Source organism: Hippocampus comes, unplaced genomic scaffold (assembly GCF_001891065.2).
Source record: "Hippocampus comes isolate QL1 unplaced genomic scaffold, H_comes_QL1_v1.1 scaffold111, whole genome shotgun sequence".
NCBI classification, from domain to species: domain Eukaryota; kingdom Metazoa; phylum Chordata; class Actinopteri; order Syngnathiformes; family Syngnathidae; genus Hippocampus; species Hippocampus comes.
The window spans coordinates 3,820,560-3,846,653 of NW_017805698.1; the positions used below are offsets into that span (position 1 = coordinate 3,820,560).

General features: G+C 43.2%; 1 protein-coding gene and 1 long non-coding RNA gene across 9 annotated transcripts in view; one reads left to right on the forward strand and one right to left on the reverse strand.

Moving 5' to 3' along the window:
* Positions 1-8,058, forward strand: part of LOC109523367 (multidrug resistance-associated protein 4-like) — a 62,273-nt gene extending 54,215 nt beyond the window's left edge. For 7 of the 8 annotated variants that reach the window (XM_019882485.1, XM_019882486.1, XM_019882489.1 and 4 more), the window contains 5 exons: positions 1,216-1,305; positions 1,778-1,950; positions 2,316-2,421; positions 3,726-3,860; positions 7,322-8,058. In XM_019882485.1, the coding sequence (XP_019738044.1) occupies positions 1,216-1,305; positions 1,778-1,950; positions 2,316-2,421; positions 3,726-3,860; positions 7,322-7,387 (570 nt within the window). In that variant the 3' untranslated portion in view covers positions 7,388-8,058. The remainder of the gene's footprint in view (positions 1-1,215; positions 1,306-1,777; positions 1,951-2,315; positions 2,422-3,725; positions 3,861-7,321) is intronic. The other variant, XM_019882490.1, reaches the window with a different exon arrangement.
* LOC109523368 (uncharacterized) overlaps positions 1-26,094 on the reverse strand; it is a 55,389-nt gene that overhangs the window by 17,915 nt on the left and 11,380 nt on the right. The window lies entirely within an intron of this gene.

Genomic DNA, 26,094 nt, shown 5'->3' on the forward strand with positions numbered 1-26,094 from the left:
CTCTCTCTCTCTCTCTCTCTCTCTCTCTCTCTCTCTCTCTCTCTCTATATATATATATATACATATATATGCGTGCATTATACAGAGGGCTTAGAATTGGTGAAGCACGTAATCGCTGAATGGAAAGTTGTGCTTGAAAGCGCTTTTTCATCCGACAGAACGGCAAATCCTCAATTAGAGGATGTCACAAAACTAGTTTGAATTGGGACTTCAACTGGCTTCATGGCACACTGCTATTTTTGCTGTCAGGCGTAGGAATAAAAAAAAAACAAACTCGCTGGAAATAAAGCAGCGGAACATCTAAGGCACAGGTAAAGTTCTAAAAGTGCTATTTTTGTAGGAATGGTAGGAAGCTGTGCCGTCTTGTCTCTTTACCTATGAAAATGTTGAGACATGGGTTAAAATAAAAATAAAATGCATCAAAAAATGCCAAGGATACCCGATTCAATATCACTGTCATGTCGCGTTCATAATTTAAATGAAGTAAAGCAGACCCTCCGTGAAAGTAGTCCAACTCAGTGTCAAGTTACCAAACCGAGCATGTGTTTAACTGGTCCGCCTTATTTCATACTTGTGCCCCGAGTACGAACGTTAGTAGTCAAGCTGCAATTCTACCTTTGCATTTTGTCTTAGTATTCATATTTGCCACCGCAAACAGTGACCTAGTGTTCAGCATGTTTGAGGTGTTGCTTGAACCTCGGCTGTGGCCTTCCTGTGTTGGGTTAGAATCTCCTTCCCATGCTTGCTTGTGTTTCACTGTGAACTGTGGCTTCCTCTCACGTGCATTCGGGGCTGCTTCTTCACACGGTAATATTTTCAACTCCTAAGAAGGTTGTACATGCCACATCCTTGCAACAGGCGTGTGTGTGTCCCGGATAGAGTCCCACTTTACGCGACAGCCGTTTCACACACGTACATGACTGTTATTTTAAGATGACAATCACTAATCTTTAGCAATTTGGCCACTGTACGAAATCTATTGTATTCACTTTGCCGCCCTATTTTTCTTCAAGTAAAAGATCAACATAGTGAAGCATAGCTTGCCAAAGCAGTGAATGGGACTCCTGAGTGTATCGAGCCTTTTGTGATCATCTTTCCCCCCCACATTTCCTAGATGCGCTCCATAAAGGCCGTCTTAACCCTTTCATGCATCCTAGCCCTCGTCATTATCTTTCCTGGCCACGGCCTTCTCTTTCTATATCCATCTATCCACAGGACCCAGTTCTCTTCACGGGCACCATGAGGAAGAATCTGGACCCTTTGAGCGAGCACACAGATGAGGACCTGTGGAATGCACTCCAAGAGGTACTCCAGCCCGTCTCTGAATGATTCCCCCTTGCCGGCCCAGGGGGGGATCCCTCTGTCCCCCTGTACAATGCCGCCATTCAGCCTCCCTGCTCGCCACAAGTCATGGGGGGAAATCCCATTAGGGCCATGGGGCCCTGCTCAATGTGCAGCTTGTAACTGGGAAGCATTGAAAGTGCTGGGGGAGATGTATTTGAGCAGTCAGGCCAATCAGGATGAAGCCTCCCGCACGCCCCCACCCCACAGTGAAGGGCTTCAGCTCCTGGTCCGGCCTCTGAATGGGTTTGGTGGCCTGGATTAAAGCTAGAGGCTGGCCACAAGAGAGCACTGGCCAAGGTCATCGGTGGACCTGGCCTTGCATTGTGCCAGGCGGTTAATGGGTGTGTTTGGATGGCTCTTTAAAGGCATCTCCGCAGGAAGCCTTGATACGGCAGTTGTGAAGGGCCGGGGGCCATGCTCTGCCTCTCCGCAGGTGCAGATGAAGGCAGTGGTGGAGGAACTGCCTAATAAGCTGGAGACCATGCTGACCGAGTCGGGCTCCAACTTCAGCATGGGCCAGAGGCAGCTGCTGTGTTTGGCCAGAGCCATCCTGAGCAAAAACCGCATCCTTGTCATGGACGAGGCTACAGCGAATGTGGACCCAAGGTCACAGGAGATTTTTTTGGACAATGTTTGCCTCATTCTGTTATCAACTACAATTATGAACGTTTTAAGGCGATCAAAACTCAACAACCTGTATCCTCAAGTGAGAAACAATAATTGCAGCAATTCTAAGCAGACACATCAACACTAATGTCAGAAAGTCAGACAATCTTAATGTTGTTTAGTGTTTACATTGTCTTTCCCCCACTAAACATCCTGACGACACTTTGCAAAGGAGCTCTTTTTGTTTTGTCACATCTGCGGCCACACATACCTTGCTGCATTGTCATGTGCCACGTAAAATCCCTGCCTGGGGCGCTTTCGGAAGAGTGTTTTGTTCTCAGGTGTTGTGTTCTGTGCTACTTTAGAACTGACAGCCTGATCCAGCAGACCATCCGGGGCAAGTTTCAAGAGTGTACCGTCCTCACCATCGCTCACAGGCTCAACACCATCATCGACTGTGACAGAATACTGGTAGGTTACCAGCCGGTAAATTTCCATCATCCGGCATCTTCAAGGTTAGAACTCATACAGATGATGTTTTCATGATGGATTCAGATTTGCCTCCGCTTGTGTTCTGGATGCAAACTTCACTGCACTGTGACGTGAACAAAGTTTATTTAACCCTTTCATGTACCCTGTAACCTGATAACATGATAAGTTGTCCACTGTAGTAACCGCTGTCCCTGAAAGGGTTAATTTCCCCACATCCTCTCGTGGAACCTATTAAGTAGAACACAATCCGAGATGTTCCAATTTCAAAACAACTTTGTTGCAAGGTCAAGCTGTGGCTGTTATAAAACTTTTGTAAGTTCTACAGACACCGAATAACATTTTAACATTCACTGGAAACATACAACTAAAATGAAGTACTCACTCTGTGAAGACGACTCATTCAGGCTATAAGCCACATTTTATTTTTGGAGGCTCCGCAACAAACCTCAGCAGAGATTGAATTCAATCATCCCATTTTGTAACAGCTCCACTGTCTTTCTCCCGCACGTTTCCTTTCGTTGAGCATGTTCTCGTGCCACTTTATCCTTGATCCTTTTCCTACAACTGCCTGCCTAGGTGCCAATTAGTGCCATTTGTGGCAGTGGTTGTCAAGAGGCTATGGAGGGCTCTGCGGGACCAGGCACTTGTCTGGTCACCATAAAATAGCCAAATATCAAGCGCCTGGGCAGCTGAGTCACACGCGAGTGTTAAATGCCCCAGGATTGACATTAAGCTCTGGGCAAACTACATAAAGAGAAGAGCCTGGTTCCAGTACTGATGTTGCGAGGTTGCCAAATATGCAAACTCTTTGTGCATCCTGAGTCAAAATCAGGTCTGGGAATGCTACAACCTGCGGTCTGTATATGAATCCGTCTTTTGTTGGGCCTTGTCTCGCAAGCAGTTCTAAAACCACCCGTTCGCCCATCTGCTATACCACTTTTGCTTTATACGCTTATAAGAGAAAGAGACTTGATCATGTGAAAATTGCAGTTCCTTCATTGTGTGGTTCTCAGGTGACCACAGAGAAATGACAGTTATTTTCAGGAGCCTTCTTAAGGATGTGATTGTTGGATTTGACAAAATCAATCCATGGCTGGTTATCTAATCATCAGTCTCGGGAACTCAGCAGTCGACTGTCACATGGCTAACAGTATAGATGCTATTGGTCTAGCAGGAACACGCACCAGATAAGTCAACATGAGCCACATAAAATGACACGTTCCGAGTAAAACACACGCGCTGGCACGAGCAAAATACTACTAAAGTTGCCTGTGGGATTGCAGGTCCTAGATGCCAGTAAGATCCATGAATATGATGAGCCTTACGTGCTGCTCCAGAATCAGGATGGGCTCTTCTACCAAATGGTCCAACAGACAGGCCGAGCCGAGGCTGCCTCACTACTGCACGCGGCAAAACAGGTAATTCAGGAAACAATACCAACTAAATATTTTCCCTGCAAAAGCGATCGTATTACAATACGGTATTGGCACAATATTTTCCCGACATCAGCAAGAATGTAGTATAGTTAAACCTCGGGTTTTGCAAGACTTGGTTTTCATATGATTTGATTTTTTAATAGTACCAGCTTTTGTACATCCAAAATAAAATTCCCCGGAATCAATGAACATTCATCCAAAGCATTCTGTCAGTTGACAAAAAAACAGGTTCCAAAGACGGCATGGCGTGTTCTACAATGTAATCTTTAAATGCCGACTCAAGGCAATAACCCTCCCGTTCTGTTCAGGCAGCATCGACGAAACACATCCTATCAAAAGTTGGACCTTCAAAACAAAAACAAGCAGTGGAGTAGCACGGTTTCACCACACTTGCTTTGGCCACATGGTGGCTTGTTTAGCAGCCACATTCAATAAACAAGCACAAAATGCTGAGTGTGACTGCTAAAAGAGCCACCATGGGGCTAAAGAAAGTATGGTGACGCTGTTATTGCACTGGAATGCTTTTATTTTGAAGGCCTCATTTCACAGCAATGTTGCCTTAACATGCCTCGGTACGTGCAATGGGCAAAACAACTTCAGACCCCGGAAAATGGCACCTATGAAGAGGCACGCCTACGAAGCACAGTTCAAACTTCAATATATCAGTTACGCGGAGGAACATGGCAATCGAGCAGCCGTGAGTGAGAGAATTTACGATAAATGAATCCGTGTTTTGCACGCGGAGGAAGCAGGAGAATGAGTTTCAAGAAGACAAAGCTGAGTTTCAGAGGACCGAATCGAGCAACGGATTCACGGTCAAAGAACAGCCGGGAGAAGCATCTCTACAGTCACCATTAAACTGCAAAAACGCTTGCAGAAGAAATGAAAATCGAACATTTTCAAGGAGGTCCATCTTGGTGCTTTCGTTTCATCAAACGGCGCCGACTAGCCATCCGCGCAGCAGCAACTTGCGACGGACGAAAAGGAAAAACTGGCCACCCTCCTCATCCGCAAACCCATAGGGTTGAATATTCTGCTCCCGTAGGGTTTGAGGATGAGGATTAATCGAAAAATAATGTGAATACATTGTTAAATACTTGAATAAAGTACCACTGAACTCAGTTTTGCTCCCATTGTTAGCTTGCATGCAAGCTACCATATTTTTTTTAAAGCTAGCATACATTTTATCATGCCTGCGTCCAATAATGCGGTGCATCTTGTGTATTTATTAAATACAGAAATAGCGCCCAAAACTGACACTGTGCCTATTAATACGGTGCGCCGTATACTTGTAAAAATACAGTCATGTGACAATTTCTACCCAATAACCACACAACAATTTACGGTATCAACACAATTGTTTCTTTACGAAAAACCTAGTATTACGCGACATTACCAGTGCAGGATTTTCAACATTTGAGCAGCTGCATAAATCACAAAAATGTTAATATTTGACATAAGTGCATTGGTATCACATTCAAAGTGATAGGATTATTAAACGCCACCAAACAGCTAACCCGGCACTCCACTGCCGCAATAATACAGTGAATCAAAAGATGAGGCGGCAATGTAAGGACACTTGACTATCATTTTCTGTGAAAGTACTCCCGCCACCAGAACATTAATTTCAACAGAACTGGTCCCTTTGTAGATTTGTCATCCTCGGATATGATCACAAAAAGTGTCCATGTAATCTTCCACCCTCTCCACGTAATTTTGAGATCATTTTAAAGATGATTCCTGAAGAAAAATTTTGTTTAACTTCATGGTGATTGGGGATAAACTTTCTATGGGGATTACTGTAATAGAGAATGTCCATATTTTTCCCTGTGAAATTCATTTGTGATGTATTTCCCCCTCGGACACTGACGGGCGATAAGAGCGGCGGGCTCGTCATTGTTCAGCGCCATTCTCTGCGCATCTGTCTGGGGCCGCAGATAGCATTGCATTGCGACTTCAAACGGGCCTTTGTGCAATGAGAAAAAGTGGGCATCATTTCATTTTCTCACAACTTTATCAGCTCCAGTCCATCTCGTCAGCCAGAGGAGTGAAATGAGTAAAATAGTGATTTGAAAGAGTCAGCACACTGCGCTATTATTTGCTGTGCTGTTAGTCTGCACACTGCTCCACTGGCAGCGACGTATTGTCCAAGCCTTTCCCTTTTCCTTTCCCGCATTGTACGCCGCTTCCCCTTTCATCAGATTACTGTCTAGCACCACTTTTACATTAAATACTGAAATGTTGTGTGACAAGTTTCTATGGTTGTCACTCAAGTTTATACACATTCAATAATCTGATATCAACCTCTTTCTGCTTTGTGCACGTTAAGAGGCTCTCCCACCCCCTCTCTGGATATTGTGCCTTGCCGACTTCCTGTTTTTTTTTTTTCTTTCCAAACTTTTCACCGCTGGTGAATGGCATTGTGTTCTTACAAGAATTTAATAGAAAAGCACACAAAAATGTCAGCGTTGGATTACGTTCATAGCTGGATGCTTTTTCTCATGGTTCCAAGGACGCAACCGACTCCACGAATATGACATTCAACGCTATATTTGACCAACCTCTAAACTATCAGGCTTTACTCTGTCCTTCAAAGCGTTTGCTATCGTGGGTAAGACAAACAGCCAAAGTCAAGTAAAATCCGACACTTGTGGACATGCAATGTGATCTAATTTCAAAACTGTTGTAGTGTAGCTGCCTCATGCTTTAGCCACGAGTTAACTTCGTAAACAAATACAGTGCAGCTCAGCCTCTGGCTGGAGGACGTCGTAGCGAGAAATCAGGTTTCAGCGGTAGATCAGACGCATGTGAAACTGTTTATATAGTTGTATTCCACTACAGATGTGTTTTCACAGGCTGGTTTTTCAACAAAACTTAACTTAGTAACTTAATGTCTACAAAAGTGTGTCACAACTTTGGAACGATAGGAAAATGCGGGTCCCGGGATAACGAGTTTAGAACCACTGTACTAGACCATCATACTGCCCCCAAAATGAAGTGATTTACCCTTTTGAGTGAAGGACGATGCTTGCTACATTTAAAAATGTATATATTAGCACCATCATAGGCGCATAATGTTAGCATGTTTAAAAACAATACATTGTTTCCTTATGATATGTTTGATTGACACACACAAACGGAGGTGAAACCAGTCGGTGAATATAAAGTCATATTGAAGGAAAGGTAATGTCGTCTTCCTCGCAGTCGTTCAGTTCCTGACTATTTGTACCAAGAATTCAAGGCTTGCTAGATAAACAGTTCCATACTATCAGCAGGACTGAACGTTTTCCCAGTTAAATAAGCCACTCTGGCATGCTTGAGCGGCGGACATATCCCTTCAAGTCAGCGCTGACTGCAGCTGTCATAAACGCGGCGGCCAACAGATCGCCGCCGCGATTGTGTGCTCGTATTCCGTGACGCCGTTTTCCCCGGTATGCTTGCAGGTGCATGAGAACAAAAAACGCGAGGCCCGCCACCTCCAGGACGTCGTCTTTGAGACGTCTCTCTGACACTCTGGAGAGCGTCTCTGACCGCCGCCTGCTACCGAGCCCTACCGGAAGTATTTATTTATTTGGCTGTGCATTGAAACCGTCCACTTTAGTGTGTGTCTGTGCCTTTATTGATAGCGTGACTGTTTACTGATAACACCGTGCTATGTTACTGTACTGCACTGTGGGCTTCTCGGTGCGAATTCAATCCTGTGCCGGAGATTGAAAGAGTGCACATATTGAATGTGAATGCGTTTATTCCATTGCACTAAACAAGTGACAGCTTTAATTCTCCCTGTTTGAGCTACACACAGCTGAGCTTGGTATTATTTAGGAAAGGAGAGCTAGCTAATGAGTTTGCACTTTCTTTCAAATTATGAGTCTTCTCGCACTTTGAACAACATGACCAATGTACTGTTTGTCAGCCTCAGCTCAGGAAACAACGGATTGCTTGAAATGTCGCATGCCGTCTGCCTTGAAAATATTCAACAGTGGTACCTCTACTTACAAAATTAATTGGTGCTGGAACTAGAAATTTCGAAAAAGTCGAGATGCGTTTTCCATGTAAATGTCCTCTGTAGCTCATGTTCTGTCTCAGAACAGGTGTTTGCCTGGCATTTTGTAAAGAGCTGATCCAAGGACGTTTGCTTTTGTCAGCTTTTAACAATCCTTCGAAAACGTCCAAGGCATACATCAGCATAGTGAGCGATGGCCCGACTGGTGAACACTTTTTCTGGGTGATTCATATTTACGTAAAACTATCGGAACGCCTCATGACCCGAGGGATGAATGACGAGGATGCTGCATTGACACAAATCTATCGATTTATCTATCTACACACATAGATACGGTAAAGGTCTCGCTGAGCCAATGGGATGCCAGGAAGATGCTCGGTAATCGCCAATGGCAGAGCAGCTATAAGGTTGTTGCGTTCAGGAAACTCGGAGCTACGAGTAGCAGCCCATCCTGTATTTTTACCTTTCGTATTTTGAAATTTCTTTCGTAACAAGAGGCAATATTTTCCTGTTAAGGTGTTTTGTAACTTGAACATTTCATATGAAGAGATGTTCATAAGTAGAGGTACCACTGTACCTAAAAGCCATGTTTGATTTTTCAACTTGACTATCCAGTGTTGCCCGCTTCTCAAATTCTGTACTTGCCCCCCGAGTCTAATAATCCGTTGGGCCACCCTCAGCAGCAGCCACTGAAATCAAGCATTTTCTACAAACGGCAATGAGTCTTTCACGACTCTGTGGAGCTATTGGCCCAACCCATCCTTGTGGAATTGCTTTTTATTAAGCAACACCGGAGGGTTTTCGAGCATGAATGGTCATGCCGCAGCATTTCAATTGGATTCAAGCCGGGCCTTTGACTAAGGCCACTCCAAAACCTCCATTTTGTTTTCCAGCCATTCAGAAGTTGACTTGCTGGCGTGTTTTGAATCATTATCATGCTGCAGAAGTGCGCTTCAAGCTGAGGTCACAAACTGATGGCTGAACATTTTCCCTCGGGATTTTCTGTTATAGAGGAGAATTCAAGGTTCCAGCAATCACAACAAGTCGTCCAGGTCTTGATTGAGAAAGCAGCCCCATATTATCAGACAACCACCACCAAGTTTGGCACTTGGTATGATGTTCTGAAATGCTATTAAATTTACACCAGCTTGTAATGAAACATGCACATTATAAACATTTTAACTTTCATTTTGGCAGTATTCTCCCAAAAGTATTCGGAATCATGCGTGTTATTTGTTATTATTACAATTTTTTTTTCTTAATGGAGGTGAGGGAGGCCTGCGGTTCCTCAGATGTTGTCCTCGGTTCCTTTGTGACCTCCCGGATGAAGCGTGACCGGCCCCTAAACTTATTTTTCTAGGCCGGCTGTTCAGAACTGTTCCATGTTTTCTCTACGGTTGATGGGTCTCAACATAGTTCTCTGGAGTCCCAAAAAGTTTAAGGAATGATGTTGTTACTCTTTCTAGACTGATAACCTGATGTCTCCATCATCTTTTATGGTGGGGAAAATAGAAGTATCGACTGAATATAGGAACAAAAATAAAAATGTGTGAATGTTCTAATTTTTAAAAAAAAGAATGAAATTGAGCCGTAACACCAAAGTGTCGAATCTGCTGCAACCCTGTTGTGTGTGTGTGTGTGTGTGTGTGTGTGTGTGTGTGTGTGTGTGTGTGTGTGTGTGTGTAGAGAGAGATAGATAGATGAAATATTTTATGTATTGTTCATTTATGAAAGATTATTAGCACTGTTTGACATGTCTTTAGATGAAATATAATGAACATGCAATAAAAATGTCCTTCCTTGACTTTGACTTTTTGTCTTTCCTGTCTCAAATTTGTTGGCGTCACTCCAACGGTGTGTTTGAGAGCACTGTGTGGCATTTTTGCTTAATTTGACATGTCAGTGGTACAATCATCACACCGGTCGAAATACAATGTGATTTTGTCAATAGCGGCACCGGCGCAATTAGTAAGCAAGGTGCACATAACTGTGGAACGGCGGGAAGAGCTGAGAACGGATGAGCCGCGCTTAGAAAAAGCCACACATTTGGCTCGTGAAGCGCTAGACACACGCACGCACACGCACACACACGCACACGCACACGCAGAGGAAGGGAGATTTGGACAATTCATTAAAGCCAGTGAGTGTTGAGCCAGTGTCATATTAAATGGTTACTTACTCTCAAAGAGCCTCCCGGGAGTTGAATTGTTGCCTTGCAAATAGATTAAAGTTTACATTGAAAAAGAGAAATGGAATTGGGGTGGATGGTTCGGGGAGGGTGTTAATCAATAGCATAATGGGCCAGTGAGAAGGGGCTGCCTGCTGCCTCAAATGAAATTACCATATTTTTAATCTTAATTTTCCACTCTGTTTATCTGACAGTGAGGATGTGCAATCCAAACAGATAATGAGACAGTGGGTTATTGACAGAAGGGGGCTGGTGAGGGGTGCGGGGGGGTGCTCTGGTGCGCTTGTTTCAGTGATTAAACAGCGTGATCGGTGATTACTTTGTGTTGCCGTGTCAGGATGGCGGCCAGGGGGACCTCGTGGCAGCTGGAGCACCTGACGCAGCATTGACAAAGGGGGTGGGGGTCTCCACAATGGGGCGAGGGGGGCGGGGGGGTCTAATGGCACTATCTACATCACAGTCAGCATATTATTCCTCCTGCTCTCCGCCTGATAGCTGCCGCGAACAAGTTTGCACAATAAGTATTATGAGGCGGAAGGATACCTCGGAATAATGGTGACATTTAAAAGGCTGAATAGGTGTGCAAATACATGTGCTTTTAATGGGTACAGTCAGCACAATGCCTGAATAAAAATGACAAATAGTGTCACTTAAAGGGAAACTCTATTCACTGATATACAGTCGATAAATGGGTGATAACACAAACACGGTCGCAGATTGTTTAAGGTTTTGTCCCGAGTGCTAACTTTCCGCTTTACCAGCATTTTCTTTTGCGATCTTTTTTTTTTTTTTTTACGCTTCCGTTTGACAAATGGAAACAAATTGCACAAGTGTCTGAATGGCGGCAAGTTTTAGGAAGCGTCCGACCCTGTCGGCGGCAATGGGCCGAGTGAGTGCAAGTGAAGGGAGTGTGAGTGAGCTGGATTTGGACAGGCTGCGCTGAAATTAGGATAATCGACTATGGCGGCTTTGTTCCTGGCTGGTGACACAGGGGCTGTTAGACGGGGAAGCGTCGCACCCCCTAGAGACTTTGTCGTGCTGTGTCTTTCCAAAAGTGACTACAAAGTGGATGTGTGACAAGTTCCCAAGGCCTGATGTGACTCTGTGTGCGTGCGTGTGTGTCTGGGTGTTTGTGAATGTGGCAATGCCAAACAAACAACAAATGGCACCTTTCTGAAGCGCCACGTGATGATGCTAGAAAATGTCGAGGTTAAAAATAGGTCGGTGTTGATGGTAGTTTGTCAATTTCAACTTCTTGATCACAAATGCACTATTTGCAATAAAAGCCACGTTTTTACCCAGCATGCATCAGCCACAAGGAATCACATCGCCTCTGCAGTAAACCTACTCCCACGACAAATGTAGGCTACATCAACTCAGTTCACCTATAAATAATTACAAAAGCTCACCCGAATGCTGGGAAACCTCAATTTTTTTCTGATTTTGCCACAAGAAATAATGGAAATAGAACTGACTATCACCATCAAAAAATCAAATAAACTCTTGATAATGTTATTGCTTGGTGAGCCGGAGCAGAACGGAGCCGGTCATATAGTATGCAGCCCGCCCCAGGATATAATTTGCCCACCTACCGCTTGAGACTCACTGATCTGAAGTCTTGTGAGACGGGCTGAGAAAAAATATGCATCATATGCTTATTATTGTGAACATTATCACTCTTGGATTTTATCATGTCATCTAATACTTTCAGTTTTGCCAGAACCAAGTTGAGTGGTCCATAGACTGAACGGCACAATTCACGTATCGCCTTTTCAAAAGCTTTCCCAACCCCTCCAAATGGGCACAAAAGAAAAAGACAAACCCTCTTTGCATACTTTTATAGAAGCCTTAAATCCCAAGCTATGCTCCGCCACCTTCCAAAAGTGCCGTTTGATTCTCCCGCCTGAGAGGGAAAGTGTGGAGACAATGGCCCGAGGGGGCCTCAGCTCATCAGTAAATAAGGCTTATTGCTTAAAGGCCCTGTGCTTATTGCTGATGTCATCCCTTTGTTAAAGATTGATGAAGCATGGGGGTGAGGGGGGTGCAACACCATGTATGCATGTGTGTGTGTGTGTGTGTGTGTGTGTGTGCGCGCGCATTAGGTCCAAAGTTGCTAACTCCCCCTGCAGACTTTGATATCATTTCAAATGTATGACATTTTAACTGCGACATTTTAAATTGAGACTCCTTGGTGGCAACCTAACCGGAATGCACTTCAAAGTTCCATCAGGCTCAGAGGGGGTTTGATGTGTGTGTGTGTGTGTGTGTGTGTGTGTGTGTGTGTGTGTGTGTGTGTGCGCGCGCCATGGGCTTTTAACCAAGGGAGGCCATAAGTGCAGTTGATGTTGTGGGTAAACGTCTGGCTTAAGGTAAAAGAGTGGCATGTGTGTGTGTGTGCATGTTGTTTGTGTGTGTGTGTGTGTGTGTGTGTGCTGAGTTTTTATCTGAGGGTGGCCATGTGAGCGGGTGATGTGTGCAAGTAAACTTTTAACTTTGGGTTACGGTGGCAACAGTGTGTGTGTGTGTGTGTGTGTGTGTGTGTGTGTGTGTGTGTGTGTGTGTGTGTGTGTCTATATATGATGGGCTTTTACCCAGAAGAACCATGAGAGCGGCTGATGATGTGTGCATGCAAACATGCAGCTTTGGGGAAAGGTGGCGACAGCGTGTGTGTGTTTCTGTATGTGTTTCTGTGTGCGCGCACGTGTGTGTGTGTGTGTGTGTGTGTGTGTGTGTGTATGTGTGTGTGTGTGTGTGTGTGTGTGTGTCCCTCCATCCATAGCCTCCATTCTTGTGCACTCGCATTTACGCAGGTCCAAGGGGCCAGTGTGTCTTTTCAGGTTACGTTCTCATCATTTCTCCTAATGTAGAGAGCCACAGGCTTGGTGGCAAGCGCACAATGCGCCTGTTGTACGGTTACTGTCAGCCCTCTCAAATAAGGCTTCCTGTTCATTAGACTTCTTTTCACCTCGCCACAATGCGCCGGCTTTGCGGCAATGGCCAGTCGACGCCCATCTCTTCAATGCCATGTGAATAGTTCTAAATAGTGTTTATGCAAGCCATTGTTGTCCATTGTGTGTCTGGTCTTAATGCACAGTGATTTGCCTGCTTTTGTGGCCCCCGGAGACATGATCTAGCCCATGTGGCTTCAGATGCATGCTAGTAAACAGACTAAAAGTTAACTCCCATCGGACAATGCTGCTGTACGCCAGATAAAGTGGGACACGCAAGAACAACAATCAGCTTTCGCGTTCCTTTACAAATTGGACAACTCGGACTCGGGTGGAGAGGAATTTAAAAAGTCGCTTCTTGGCCTTTGAATTTTATTACATTTGTGCATCATTGTGTTGATCTTGGTGGCAAAAATATGGGATTGGAGTTTAAAAAAAAAATGGGCAAGGCGAGTCGAAAAGTCGCAAAGACAAGTCACGCCAGCCGCCACAAGCTGCACAGGCCAACTTCAAAATAAAAGTCTACCACGGCTATATACATTGACGTCCATGTATTACTTGGTCGGTTTTAATCTGCAGTTGGCATTTACAGCATGTTGGCACTGTGTGATATTATGAACAAGTGTTGTTGTGGGTGACTTGACATGTTTTTCTGAAAATCTACACCAACCAGTGGATCGCTATTGGGGCGATACGGGAAATGGAAAAAAAAAACCCAAACAAACAAAATAAAAAACGATTTGTGTGTCTGTGTAGTGTTGTTAATATCATGTATTTTTGTGTTAGTGTACACTGCACCCTAAGCATTTTATCAATTTCACTTTCACAAAAAAGTATTTAAAAAATAAAAGCCCAAACAAAATAAAAAAAACGATTTGTGTGTCTGTGTAGTGTTGGTAATATCATGTATTTTGTGTTAGTGTACACTGCACCCTAAGCATCCTATCAATTTCATTTTCACAAAAAAGTATTTAAAAAATAAAAGAAAATAAAAAGGCAGGTCGCCTTTAACCCACAGTGACGCGTGACCTGCACCACTGGAAGTTGCTAGTTGTCTGCAATTGCAGCTTGAGATCAGAGCTGTTGCGATATATCTTTTTTTGAAATGTTATGATTATTTTCATTCAAAGTTTGTTTCATCTGCAATTCACAGTCATAACGGCCCTCCAAAGGAAAGCGTAACTACGATGTACAGTGACGTGTGACCTGCATCACTGGAAGCTGCTAGTGGTCTGCAATTGCAGCTTGAGATCAGAACTGTTGCGATATATCTTTTTTTTGAAATGTTGTGATTATTTTCATTCAAAGTTTGTTTCATCTGCAATTCACAGTCATAACGGCCCTCCAAAGGAAAGCGTAACTACGATGTGGCCAGCGGGAAAAATGAGGACAGTTCTGAGTGGCCGATGGTTGTTTAGCTACACCCTTCCAGAGGAACATGTAAGAGACCATGAAGAATCTCTTAAAATGGAAATTGTAATTGTCAGACATGATGATCATGGAAATTCCAATTAAATCCATAGCTGCCGTCACGTGCCTTACAGTAGCTCCACAGTTAAGTTGATGCGGCTGCTGCAGGATTAGCCTGGCGCTATCGGCCTCACATCTGATGCGGAATGTCTCCTCTGTGGGCCGATTTATTTATACGCTGTGTCTTTATTCTCTAAACCATCGGTGTGAAAATGGAAACGCGGCTCAGCAGCTGGCTTCGCTAATCTGACACACATCACCATCAAAGAATAAAAACGTGTAAATCTGGACGATAATGTCAAATAAGATCCGATGGAAAGTTTACGTCTCAGGAGTCCCATCAGTTACTTTTCTGTTTTGTGGATTTGTAAGGCAGATTTTAATTACCAGGTATTCAGTTAATTTTATTTTCCTTTTGGTTGGCGCATGCCGAAGTAAGAGTCAGGGAGATCAGAACGTTACTTGTACGGACTCATATTGCTGTTGCAAGCCGAGGTGGCTTCTCAATCAATAGAAGCCACTCAATTGGGTCAGATTGAGAGGGACAAACTTGAAACATTACAATCAAAATAAATCAGAATATATGTACGTCTGTTTTTCGATAAGCAGGATGAATACTATACAGTTACTTATAAGTAAATTCTGTGGAGTCACAAATGATGATGTACTTCCGGTTTGGGCGCACACAACATTTCTGATAGACTCTCGTTTAAAATGTGAGATGCCCACTATGCCTACATGTTGTGCACTGTAGGGTGCTGAAATCCATCGGCCACAATCGATAACGTTTAAACAGTTACCGTTAAATCCAATTCCATTTCCTGCCCAACCCTCGAGTGGCTCTTGCGTTCGATAGGAACTTGCCCCATCCAATATGGCGGCCATGTCTACTTGACAGGTGGCACATTGTGATTGCGACCATATTGGATGTGGCTCAGCGAGGCTCCTACAGTCTACACAGCATCTACTTTTGTCTCTGTCATTTTAAATACGCAGTGCGCATTTAAGTTAAACTAATGCTAGATTCACAGGAGGTTTCCTGGCCATTAAAGTAAAGCGGTGATTTTGTTTTACAAGACAGTGTAAAATAAACCTAATTTTAAAGATGATGGTTTAAGGTTCAATTCTCAGATATTCTTGCTTTACTTTTGCGTACCAGATGCTTTACCAAACAACATCGCCAACTACTGGCCCGGCATGCATATTAGTTTTGTTTTTTTTTTGTTTAATTGTTGTCATTGTTTGGCAAGTTTTGAAGAATATATTGCCATATTTGCTACACCTACAATATCTATCATGGTACACCTACAGGTATAGCTAAATTGAATGAGGTAATACACAAAAACATAAGGGTAACATGTTATAGCCGTCATGGCTTTGCAGCATTGTTCTAGACACCATACAAAATATCACCTCCAGAGAGAAACTGATAGGTCACACCATTCACTACTGGGATGGATGCACACAAAGTAGAAGCTAAAGGCGGCACACATGACATGACGCTTGTGTCAAAAAGCAGTCAAGAATGCACAAGGAGGTGGGAAGGGGGAAAATGATGCTCTTAATGCATGGCGGATGATTACAGGTGAGAGGTAACCGATAGTTGGCTTGTTATTGTTCTGAGATTTGGCGTGCATGATGGCCTCCAGCATCCTGCTGCTGAAAGAAGACAAGATGAGTGGCGGGCCAAGAAGAGAGAATGTCGGGACATAGTGATCCATGAAGCTTGTGGAGCCTCAGGGTGCATTTATACAACGATTTAGGAAAGACAGAATTGGGTTTTTTGAAGTTTCATGTCATCAAAAATGCTCCTGGATCAGATGGAACAATTGTTTATAGTTCCAGATCTTCACACAGCCGTACGTCATTTTTTTTTGTACATATTGAAAATGTGTCTTCATAAAATGTCTATGACCTGATCGGGTTGCGATCCTTCCATCCATTTTATAATCCGCTTAGCCTTACGAGGGTCGCGGGCGTGCTGGAGCATATCCCAGTTGTCTTCGGGCAGTAGGCGGGGGATACCCTGAACTGTTTGCCACCCAATCGCAGGGCACGCATAGACCGAAGCACCATTCGCGCTAGGTTAAAACCCCCCAAGAATAAAAGCGGATACGAGTGATTTCGCGGGTTTTGGTGTTTCCTCATTTAATCGTCAATAAAGATTGGATGCATATGCTGACATTCAAAAGTCTATCTAATATAGTTGATGTGATATTTAATCTGCTGGATGAAGGCTCGGCTGGTTGTGGACATGCAGATGACTGACTTATATTCTGATATGAATCTGTGATCTGCACGTCCACAAACAGTCGAGGCTTCTATTCATATCTAAGTCCGTGGTGCAGACGTAGCGAACCAGCAAGCTCTTCCATTCACTTGTATTGAGGTTACGGTATTTCGTGCCAATGAATTCATCGTGGCTCGTCAAATTCATTCATTTTGACATGGACTGGTTTGTTAGAAATGTCAGACATGCAGTTATGATACTAGACACCGAGGTTTTATGACAACGCCAAATGCTTTCTAAATATTCAAAAAGAGAGATCTGCAAACAACAAACAATGACAATGATTTAAAATAATAATAATAAAAAGAATCTTTTGATTTTCTTGCGGTCATATTGTTGAACGGTAGGGAATTAATTGAAACATAATAAAAAGCTTTGAAAACAAATATTGAAAAATATATTTCAGTGAAGTTACTTTTTTATCTGACTCTAGAGCAATCGTGCCTCACCAGTCATGAACATCACCACACCACTCCGTGTAATTAGATGTGTGATGACAACAGTGCCATTGTCTGCTGTGACGAATTTCAACACATAACAAAGTGAGAGACATGAGTGTCACTGTGGAATTCCATAACCCAGGTCGTCCCGCCTTGGGGGGGTTACGGCTCTTACACTACATCCCAAGGCAGCAAATTTGTGCGACAACTTTGTACCTCCCATTCCGCATCGGCATTGTTGGTTTATAGAACCGCAACATGGAAGAACGGTGAAAAAAATACGACTCTCAAATAGGCAATTTTAATTCCTGTAGTTTGGGAAAAACTATGTTGTAAGGTCTTTTTGATTTTCAGGCTCAAGAACAACTAAAATAAATCAAATAAATTACAGTGTTGTTTTTTGAGTTAAAAGTGGTGACCCTTTGGTTGTCTTTCGTTGCTCATATGGGCTTGCTTCTCCATTTGACCTCCATTAGCCCACCAGGTGTGTTTCATATTTGATTTAGTAGAGCGCAGTCGTGAGGTAATTGGCGGTCCGCCACCATCCTCCTCCGAGCCACTTTTCTTTTCACGCCCACCGCTGACTTGTGTTGCTGCTAGCTGATATTTTCATGAGAGACTCCTTTATCAAATAATGAAATAAAGAATCTGTGTTCGGGGCCCGCCGCTATTACCCGGCGAATCAAAAAAGGGCTTCCTGCCTTGTGTCTTGCCTCTCGTGCCTTTTAATTTGCTCACCTCGTGCGACATACTAATGCCACTTGCAAGAAAATAACAACACACGATAAGCCTTCTGTGTCCCCCCTAATTAATGACACAGGCAAACTAAAGTTAATTGAAATATGAGCATCCCCTCGTTTGACTTTAGAAAAATACAATCGGCCGTGTTTTTGTTGTCGAATGGCTCTCGTTGCTTATTCTTGTTTGTCACATTCTCATCGATCTCTGGGATGGTGAGGAAGTATAAAAGAAAGAATCGTCTTAGCTCGAGTAAACAGGAGGCAACATATTCAACCCCCCCCCCCCCACATTGATTCAGACTCACACATTAATATTCGCCCCGCTGCAGATAATCACGGCAAGGTGTATGATTTGTTTTCATTGATTAAGTGACACCTCGCCGCGCGGTTATTAATATAGTTTGCATTGATATTATTTCTGCATTAACAACGCTACGAGCACGAGGGCGAGAGATTGCACGCGAGATGCAAATGAGCAGCAAGCTCTAATCAGCGCCGCTTTGGAGACAAAATCTTTACAACTCTAATCAATCTCTGCGGCCGAGCTTTACAAACTTTTGAATGCCGCTGTTCTCTTTTTTTTTTCTTTGAACAGGCTGCGCCCTCCTGTCAGATAGCTGGCGTGTTTTGCAAATTAAAAAGCCTTCCAGGAATATGAATTAAGTCGCGCAGGCCCGAACGTCGCTCCCATTCATTGGCGGCGAACATTAAGAGGAATTCTTTGCGGCAAATGCAATCTGCCCGACAATTCTCAACCTAGCATGGGGCTGTGATGCACAGAAAAAGACGCAGTCTGGCACCCTAGTATTCCATTTTTTATTTTTTAAAATTTTTATCACAGCTCTTTTGTCACATCGGAATATGAACGGAAATAGCTCAACAAAATAAATACACAGATGGGCTGTCGCTGCAGCCTTTATGCTGTGTTATTCCCGCGCCAAGAACATTTCTGAAGTTAACGGTATTTATGCTCCCGCGGTGTTGGTCACAGTCTGTCACACTTTATTTGCATCTGCATGTCCGATTAACAAATATGACATATTCCTAAGATCAGGCTCCTAGCGCTCCAACCACCCACCATGGCAATTAACTGTCTACTAAGCTAACAGGCGGAACACACATGCCTGACGCAAGCCAGTCGCATATCAAGCTCCTCTCCTCTGGAGATGTCGTGTCGCAGTGAATACAAATTCACAGAAACTATCCAGACTGAACAGTTATGATTTTAAAAGATATAATTATGAAGGCCAAGTGTAATGTTAGTTCGGGTGAGAACTACTCTTGGACAAATTGAATTGGCTTTTTCAAGCTAGTCTTTGGGGCTTTTAAGGAATCAGTGGCAGCTTGCTATCGCTCCCTATGACGGAAAGAAAACGGCACAAAACAAAGATGGCAGTAAGGTTGAAATATTTAACCTCAAATATTGGGGGGTTACTTCAGATTAGCTTTTGTATGCAAAACTCGAACCACTTTGAAATTATGGGTGGCCGTGACTGGACTCCTGCATTTCACATGCGAGGGGGAAAAAAAAATCCCCCAAAACATGATTCTGTGACATCAAACAAAACTAAGAACCAATTGAACATGAAACTTGTTGCGAGAATCTAGTAGGATACCAAGTCATGCAATTAAAAAAAAAATTGGGGGATGTATTTTAGTTTACTTTTAGTATTTTGTGCATTTTAATTGAGACATTTTTAAATGTGTTGTTTTGTTTTTGTGAAGGCAAAAGCATATTTTTTTTTTTTATAAATCTCTACATTTTATACATTTTGAAATTGAATAGAAATTTCAGTTCAGAAGTGTCGCTTTTTGGGGGGTGAGGTTTTATTATTTATTTATTTTTTTTAACCCCTCACTGTATTTTCAGGGTAACATTATAAGCTTTAAAATGTCAACTTTTTTTTGGGGGGGGACTCAGAATTTTGAGGACATCCTCACTTCGGTGAATTGGATTTCCCAAGCTTCTCTATAAAGATCTCAATTGCAGGCTCTCAGCATTGTCACAGCGTGAAAGGGGAAACAAACCCCTGCAATTTTTGGGTCGCTATCATTTGAGGCTCTTCTATTTTAATTAAAATAGAACATTATAGTAGAACTAATGAAATATGTAGATAGCTGACAATTTTGGAGGTAATTAAAAAAAAACATGTTCTTTGTCTTCTGGGGTTACAATATAACATTTTCAGATCAGCATTTTGGAGTGTCACAGAATCACATCCCGGAGATCGACCCATGAGTTGGATTTGGTCAAATCTGACATTAAATGATTACGGAAACACATGTTAAAATCAGTGAATATTTTAATACCTAAAAATAAATAAATAAATAAATCGCCATTTCAAACTACAATCCTAATCATTTTCTACATGAGAACCTCTCTGATCCCATCAATCAAAACTGCTCATCAATATCACTGTAAAGACGCTTGTATTTGCTATTATTAGACGGCCTAATGCATTACCGCAAAGAAAAACCGGAGATGTCATCTGGCTGTTGCCGTTATTTTCATTTTATCCAAGGCGGCATCTCGAGGTAGAGCGATTGTCACCAAAGTAAACTATCTGTTCTGCTTCTTTAAACCACTGACCGTCGGGGCATAGCCAATATGGAGGCTAATCCATTCTTGTGTCTATACGACGGCATGCTTATGGAGGCATATTTGCTTAGGGCAGCCATGCAAATTATTACTTACTGCCCCGTAAGCTTGATAACACACATTAGATCCCCATTAAAGTTGAACAATGTATGTAAAATGAGAGGAGATGTGGCAAGTGATACCTTCGAGGGATGCTTAAGTCGCACGGCACTAAAATATGCCTCATGCTGGCAAACTTCAAAAGTGGAGAGATGTTTATCCTCGGGATTGGAGGGTTCATAATAGTAATCTCCTGCGCACAGAGGCAGCTGCCAGGTGGAGGGTAGCACAGTGCATGTTTATGAATGGAAATCATTACCGGGACTGGGGAGCATACCAGCACGGACCAGTGATACAGAACTTTTCCATCCAAGAGCTCTTAAAAGTTTGAAGTGCAGGGCGCGGCCTTTCACGAAGATGAATGCGGGTCATATTTGAGAACAATAGGTCTCGTTAATTCCATCCTGCCACCTGAGGGGCCCAAAGGAGGACATAGGCTTTGACACGGCTCCCCCACCGCGTCCGCCACCTTCCTCGACCTTTACGCTCTTATCTGATGAACCGCTTTAATTTGTGTGCCCGACACCTCTCGCGGGTGCCAGTGCACATGCTCACTCACTTTTTTAAAGAGGTGGAAGTGCTGTTTGCGGTGCGATAGACCAGAGAGGAAGCGCTTCGGGGGCTAATTCGAACCCTTTACTTGTTGTCTTTGAGTCCCTTTCCCTTTTTGCTCCTCCGGCCGGCCGCCTGATTGGATTCATCTTAAAACCTCCCCTTTGTCCGGCCGACCGTGCGGTCAGCAGTTTTTTTTTTTTTTGCCCCTCTCCGGACTGATGACTTTCAGTGGCCAGCGGTGAAAGAGATGAGGCCGAAACACAAAGGCAAATTAAGGGTACAAAAACACTCGCCATTGTCCCATTGTTGAGGGTCACAAATCATCAAGTAAAAGCAACACAGCGGTGGTTGAAATGTATTCGCCTCTATCCCGTTGACCCCCAGCATCCCACCTAATCTCCCCCTCCACTCGCCTCCTCTTTATATTCATTAGATTCATTATTGGCCACAAAGGATTGCCAACAAAACAGCTTGTGATTTTTAGTTGAATTCGTCCCCCTCGGAGGCCTGCAGGGAAATTAAAGTAGGTGACTATCACTGGAGGGGGGGCAGGTTTGACACATCTGAGGCTTTCACTGATGCTAATAGCAAAGCGTATCCAAAATACACAGGAGCTGACCTCAAACAGATTGCGGGGGTTCACAATCATTAGTTTGCAAATGAAGCGCGAGTACATTGGTTCAATGGCGGAATCATCCCACTCTCAACCTTTTGATTAGTGTTTGTCAACTCCCCCTTTTCTCCCGTCGCACGCCCCCACCCACTTGCGCGCCAGAAATTAATAAAGCAGACATAGCGACACTTTGCAGCCTGGCGTCTCCAAGCACCTGTTAAACAAATGCACTTAAGGCAGGAGTCAAATCGCAGCCATGTTGAAATTGGTGTAAAATCTTCATTTAGATGACGTCCCCGGGGCCCGCTCATTACTTGAGATTTATATAGCATTAGTTCTGCCTCGCAAATGTGCCGCGCGCCATTTCACCTCAGTAAAATATGAAGAGGTTTGATAAAAAGGCGACAACAGATTTCCTCATTTGAGAGGCAAAAAAATGCAAAACCTTTTAAGAGGTTCATTAATTCAACTTGTGGCATGCGGCAAGTTCTGTGGCCTCCAGCGCCCGATGCTGCACGCTGCGAGACGGCTGATCGGCACACTGTAGGATGCGGAGAGAACAAGTGTGCCGGTGAATTAGACGACACCTGCAGACGTTCACTTTTAAAGGTGTTTATGGAGGTCAAAAAAAAAGCTTGTCAAAACCTTCAACAGTACGCTTACAAGTGCAGGAGTGTGTTTTTACCCATGTACACATGCTGCATATCAGGAAAATTACAGTACGGTCTGATATCTTCATTCCAATTTCTCAATTCTTTTTTTCCTGCTCACGTCACACGTTTGTGTGGGCACGTAGGGCTCAATCATTTGTGCCCCCGTAGGCCAATTCAAAAAGAGAACATGCAGCTGCCAGCCACGCCCACTAGTCTGCTTAAGTGACAAAATTAGGGCTGATGGTAGACCGAAGAAAAAGGAAAAGGGGGTAGGATTAGAAAAGTCAAAGTCAGAAGTAGAATGACTGCTTTCTGTCTTCTATACAAAAAATTACATTGGAATGGGGAAAAAAAGCAACATCTTATGGCTGTGAAATTACAGAAGTTACAGGAAGCTTTGACAGACATTGGAAAGAGGACAGCGTACCACTATTCCGTATTAAACATAAGATTCATAGTGGACCATCATAAAAAAAAAAAATAAGAGTAGGAGCAAGAGGTAGATAACTAACTGCTCTGAAATAAAAGAAAAAAAAATGTATACCACTCCTTGATATCGAGTAGAAAGTACGAATTGAATGGTAAACGTGCTTTGGCACGAGAGTTAGAACAGAGAGCAGACAGGAACGGAATCCCTGCTCTGTATGAAATATAAGCTTCTTGGCAATCGACCCCTGGGCAGTGTGTAGCAACAGGAACAGAAGGTAGAAAGCAGAATGACCTACACACCCAGGAAGTAGAACTCCAAAGAAAGAGAGGTACAGAGTAGGATCACGGCTCTGTATTAACTATAAAGCACATGAAGAGCCCTGTTTTAGTGATAATAGGAAGTAAAAATAGGAAGACGTAGTATCAAGTATAATCACTGCTCTGCATGAAATGTCAGATACTATACAAAGCTCTGTATCAAATAAAAAAGCTAAGAATGGATGGTGCGAATGACAAGCATCATGGGCACGTCTGCGAGGGAAGTAACCCAAAAGAGGGCAGTGAGAGTGGCGGGGGGGCGGTGTGGGGTTCTTCTTGCTGCAGTCCCCCATTGAGTTTGTCTGTTTCTGTGGCCAATCTGTTTTGTTCTCAGGCCTTTTCAATTTGTTTACATTTGGCCCCGACCAGAGAGCACAGTCTATTGATTTATTGTCCCCGCTTCCTGAGAGTGGCGTTAAGAGCGCACAGACCCCCGACCCCATCTTCGGGCTCCGACAATGTGTCCCTAGATGCCGGCCCCTGCTACAAGATGGGGAGAAGTGAGGGAGGGCTGAAGCGTCGCAAGGACCTCACAAGGCAAACACGTCAAGCTACGCGGAGGCCTGAGAGACAGCGACAATGGAGCCGAGTGTGAAGAGTAAATTCCGTGGGACGTTTACCTCCTGCGAGGAGGTGTGTTTTCAACACACACACACACACACACACACACACAAACACATACACACACACACACGTAGTTTGTATTCATATTTTGTGACAGCTCCTTTTGCAGATTGATATTCCAGAAGCATCTGTCTGAAACTGCACAGAACAATCTCAACGAGTGAAAAAGAATCATTTCGGATGAAAGTTGAAATGTATTGTCACACGGCCTTTGGCTTCAGCTCGCTTGAAGATAAACAATTTCCCATGAATATATGGATGGCCTCCTCTATCGAGCCATCACTAAAATCGGGACGCGTCCCATACTGAGCCTATTGTAGTCCATTAAAAGAAATCCTTGCCTGTGGCAACCGTTTTGCCGCTTTCAAGTAGATAAATTCCTTCCAAGAGGGATAAGAAAGCATTTCGACAAAACTGCATTAAAGAGTAATGTTTGTCAGCGGCTCAGATAAAAACTTCACAATACTTTTTTTTTTTTTCCTTCTTCTCCCCTCAGAGGCAGCGGCAGCCACAAATGCATTGGCAATGCGTAAAGCTGATTGGGGAGGCTGCCTACAGGTTAGCAGGCCTCATTTCCAATCTGTGACAGCAATATGGGAGGACGCACGCTCCCATCCCGATTGCTCGCGTCTCAACACGAGCCGTGGTCACTCTATATATGGAAATCTCTGTCTTCGGGGCGAAATAAAACAAAATTAAATAAATAAAAAGAGGTGAGATTGGCACTTTAACCCTACCGCCCTCCTGAAAATATGTTTTAGTCTGATACATTATACTCGCGCGAATTATTTAGCAAGACGATACAAGCTTGATATTTCCCCAAAATAATGAGATGTTGAGGTGGCAGCTGGAATGTTCCGGTCCGACGAGCAGCATCTATGAATGGCGAGAAATGAAGTAAATATGGCGGGCTGGGACACAACACGGGCAGAATGTGAACGAGCCGAATGCTTTGGTGGCACTGGACGGAATCATTTCTTTTTCATGGGTCTCCTTTTGTTGTGCGGATGGCGGCATCGCATCTCAAATCAAAAATGCTTTAATGCATGACATTAAAATGCTGAAATACTACACGTTTGTTGGAAGGAAATGGATCGACGGTATTTTTCAACAAGGGTACACATCCATAAGGGGAGAAATCATTACCAAACTGCTGAAAAAATAGATTTTTTTTTCGGGGGGGTGTTTGCATGAAAACTGATGTCTATGTGTTGCATTCTCTCAAAAGCCAAACAATCTATTCATCATTTGTAATTTTCATTCTGACTGAAAATGCAGGAATCTGCTCACAAACAATTCAAATCAATACACAAGCAAGTGCTGCTGCGTTCGAGTGCTTGTGGATAAGTAGGTAATTTGGGTTTCCTTTTTTTTTTTCCCCAAAGTGGGAGATATTTTTCCCTCATTATATTTCAAATAGCTTCCCGGTAACAGAATGGAGGCTATATGCAATTTTGCTGTTTGTTATTCATATTGGCTGGTCAATTGGTAGCGTAAAACGCTGGAAGTATTTAATTGATCATTAAGGCGGCACACACTGAATTGCCAAAAGGCTTTGTCGATGAACATTTGTCTATTTTGTTTTTGGTTTTTTTTTTTTTTAAATAATGTTATGCATTGAGGATGTTTCAGTACATATTGGTGCAAGGGAGGAACCAAAAAGTTTGGCAAACACTGCTTTGTAACAATCAAAAAAACTATATATCTCCATTTACGAACGTTATTATTCTGCCTTTTCACTGAGGCATTCATTTAATAATACAGTACGTTTATTATTGTGGTCCTGTCACCTTTACATGACAGACAATTAAATAAACTGTTAAATTACAGTAGACTCATGATAGCATCAATCAAACTTGAGAATTTACACGGTTACCCAATATTGTGTCTTGTGAGTGTACGTGAACAATGTGACTTTTCAATGTGTTTTCCTCACTATGGTGCGAACAGCTGAGAATTTACACAGTTACCCAATATTGTGTCTTGTGAGTGTATGGGAACAATGTGACTTTTCAATGTGTTTTCCTCACTATGGTGCGAACAGTTGCTGTAGCTCACAAACATCTCATACATCTTTTAATCTCTCCAGCACAAAAAAAACCCCAAAAAAACAAAAGCAAAAATAAGGACCGCTGCGCTAAATTGAGTTGAAAGAGGCCACCTGTCGTGCTCACAAACACCTCATACATCTTTTAATCTCTCCGGCACAAACAAAAAAACAAAACAAAAAAAAAACCAAAAGCAAAA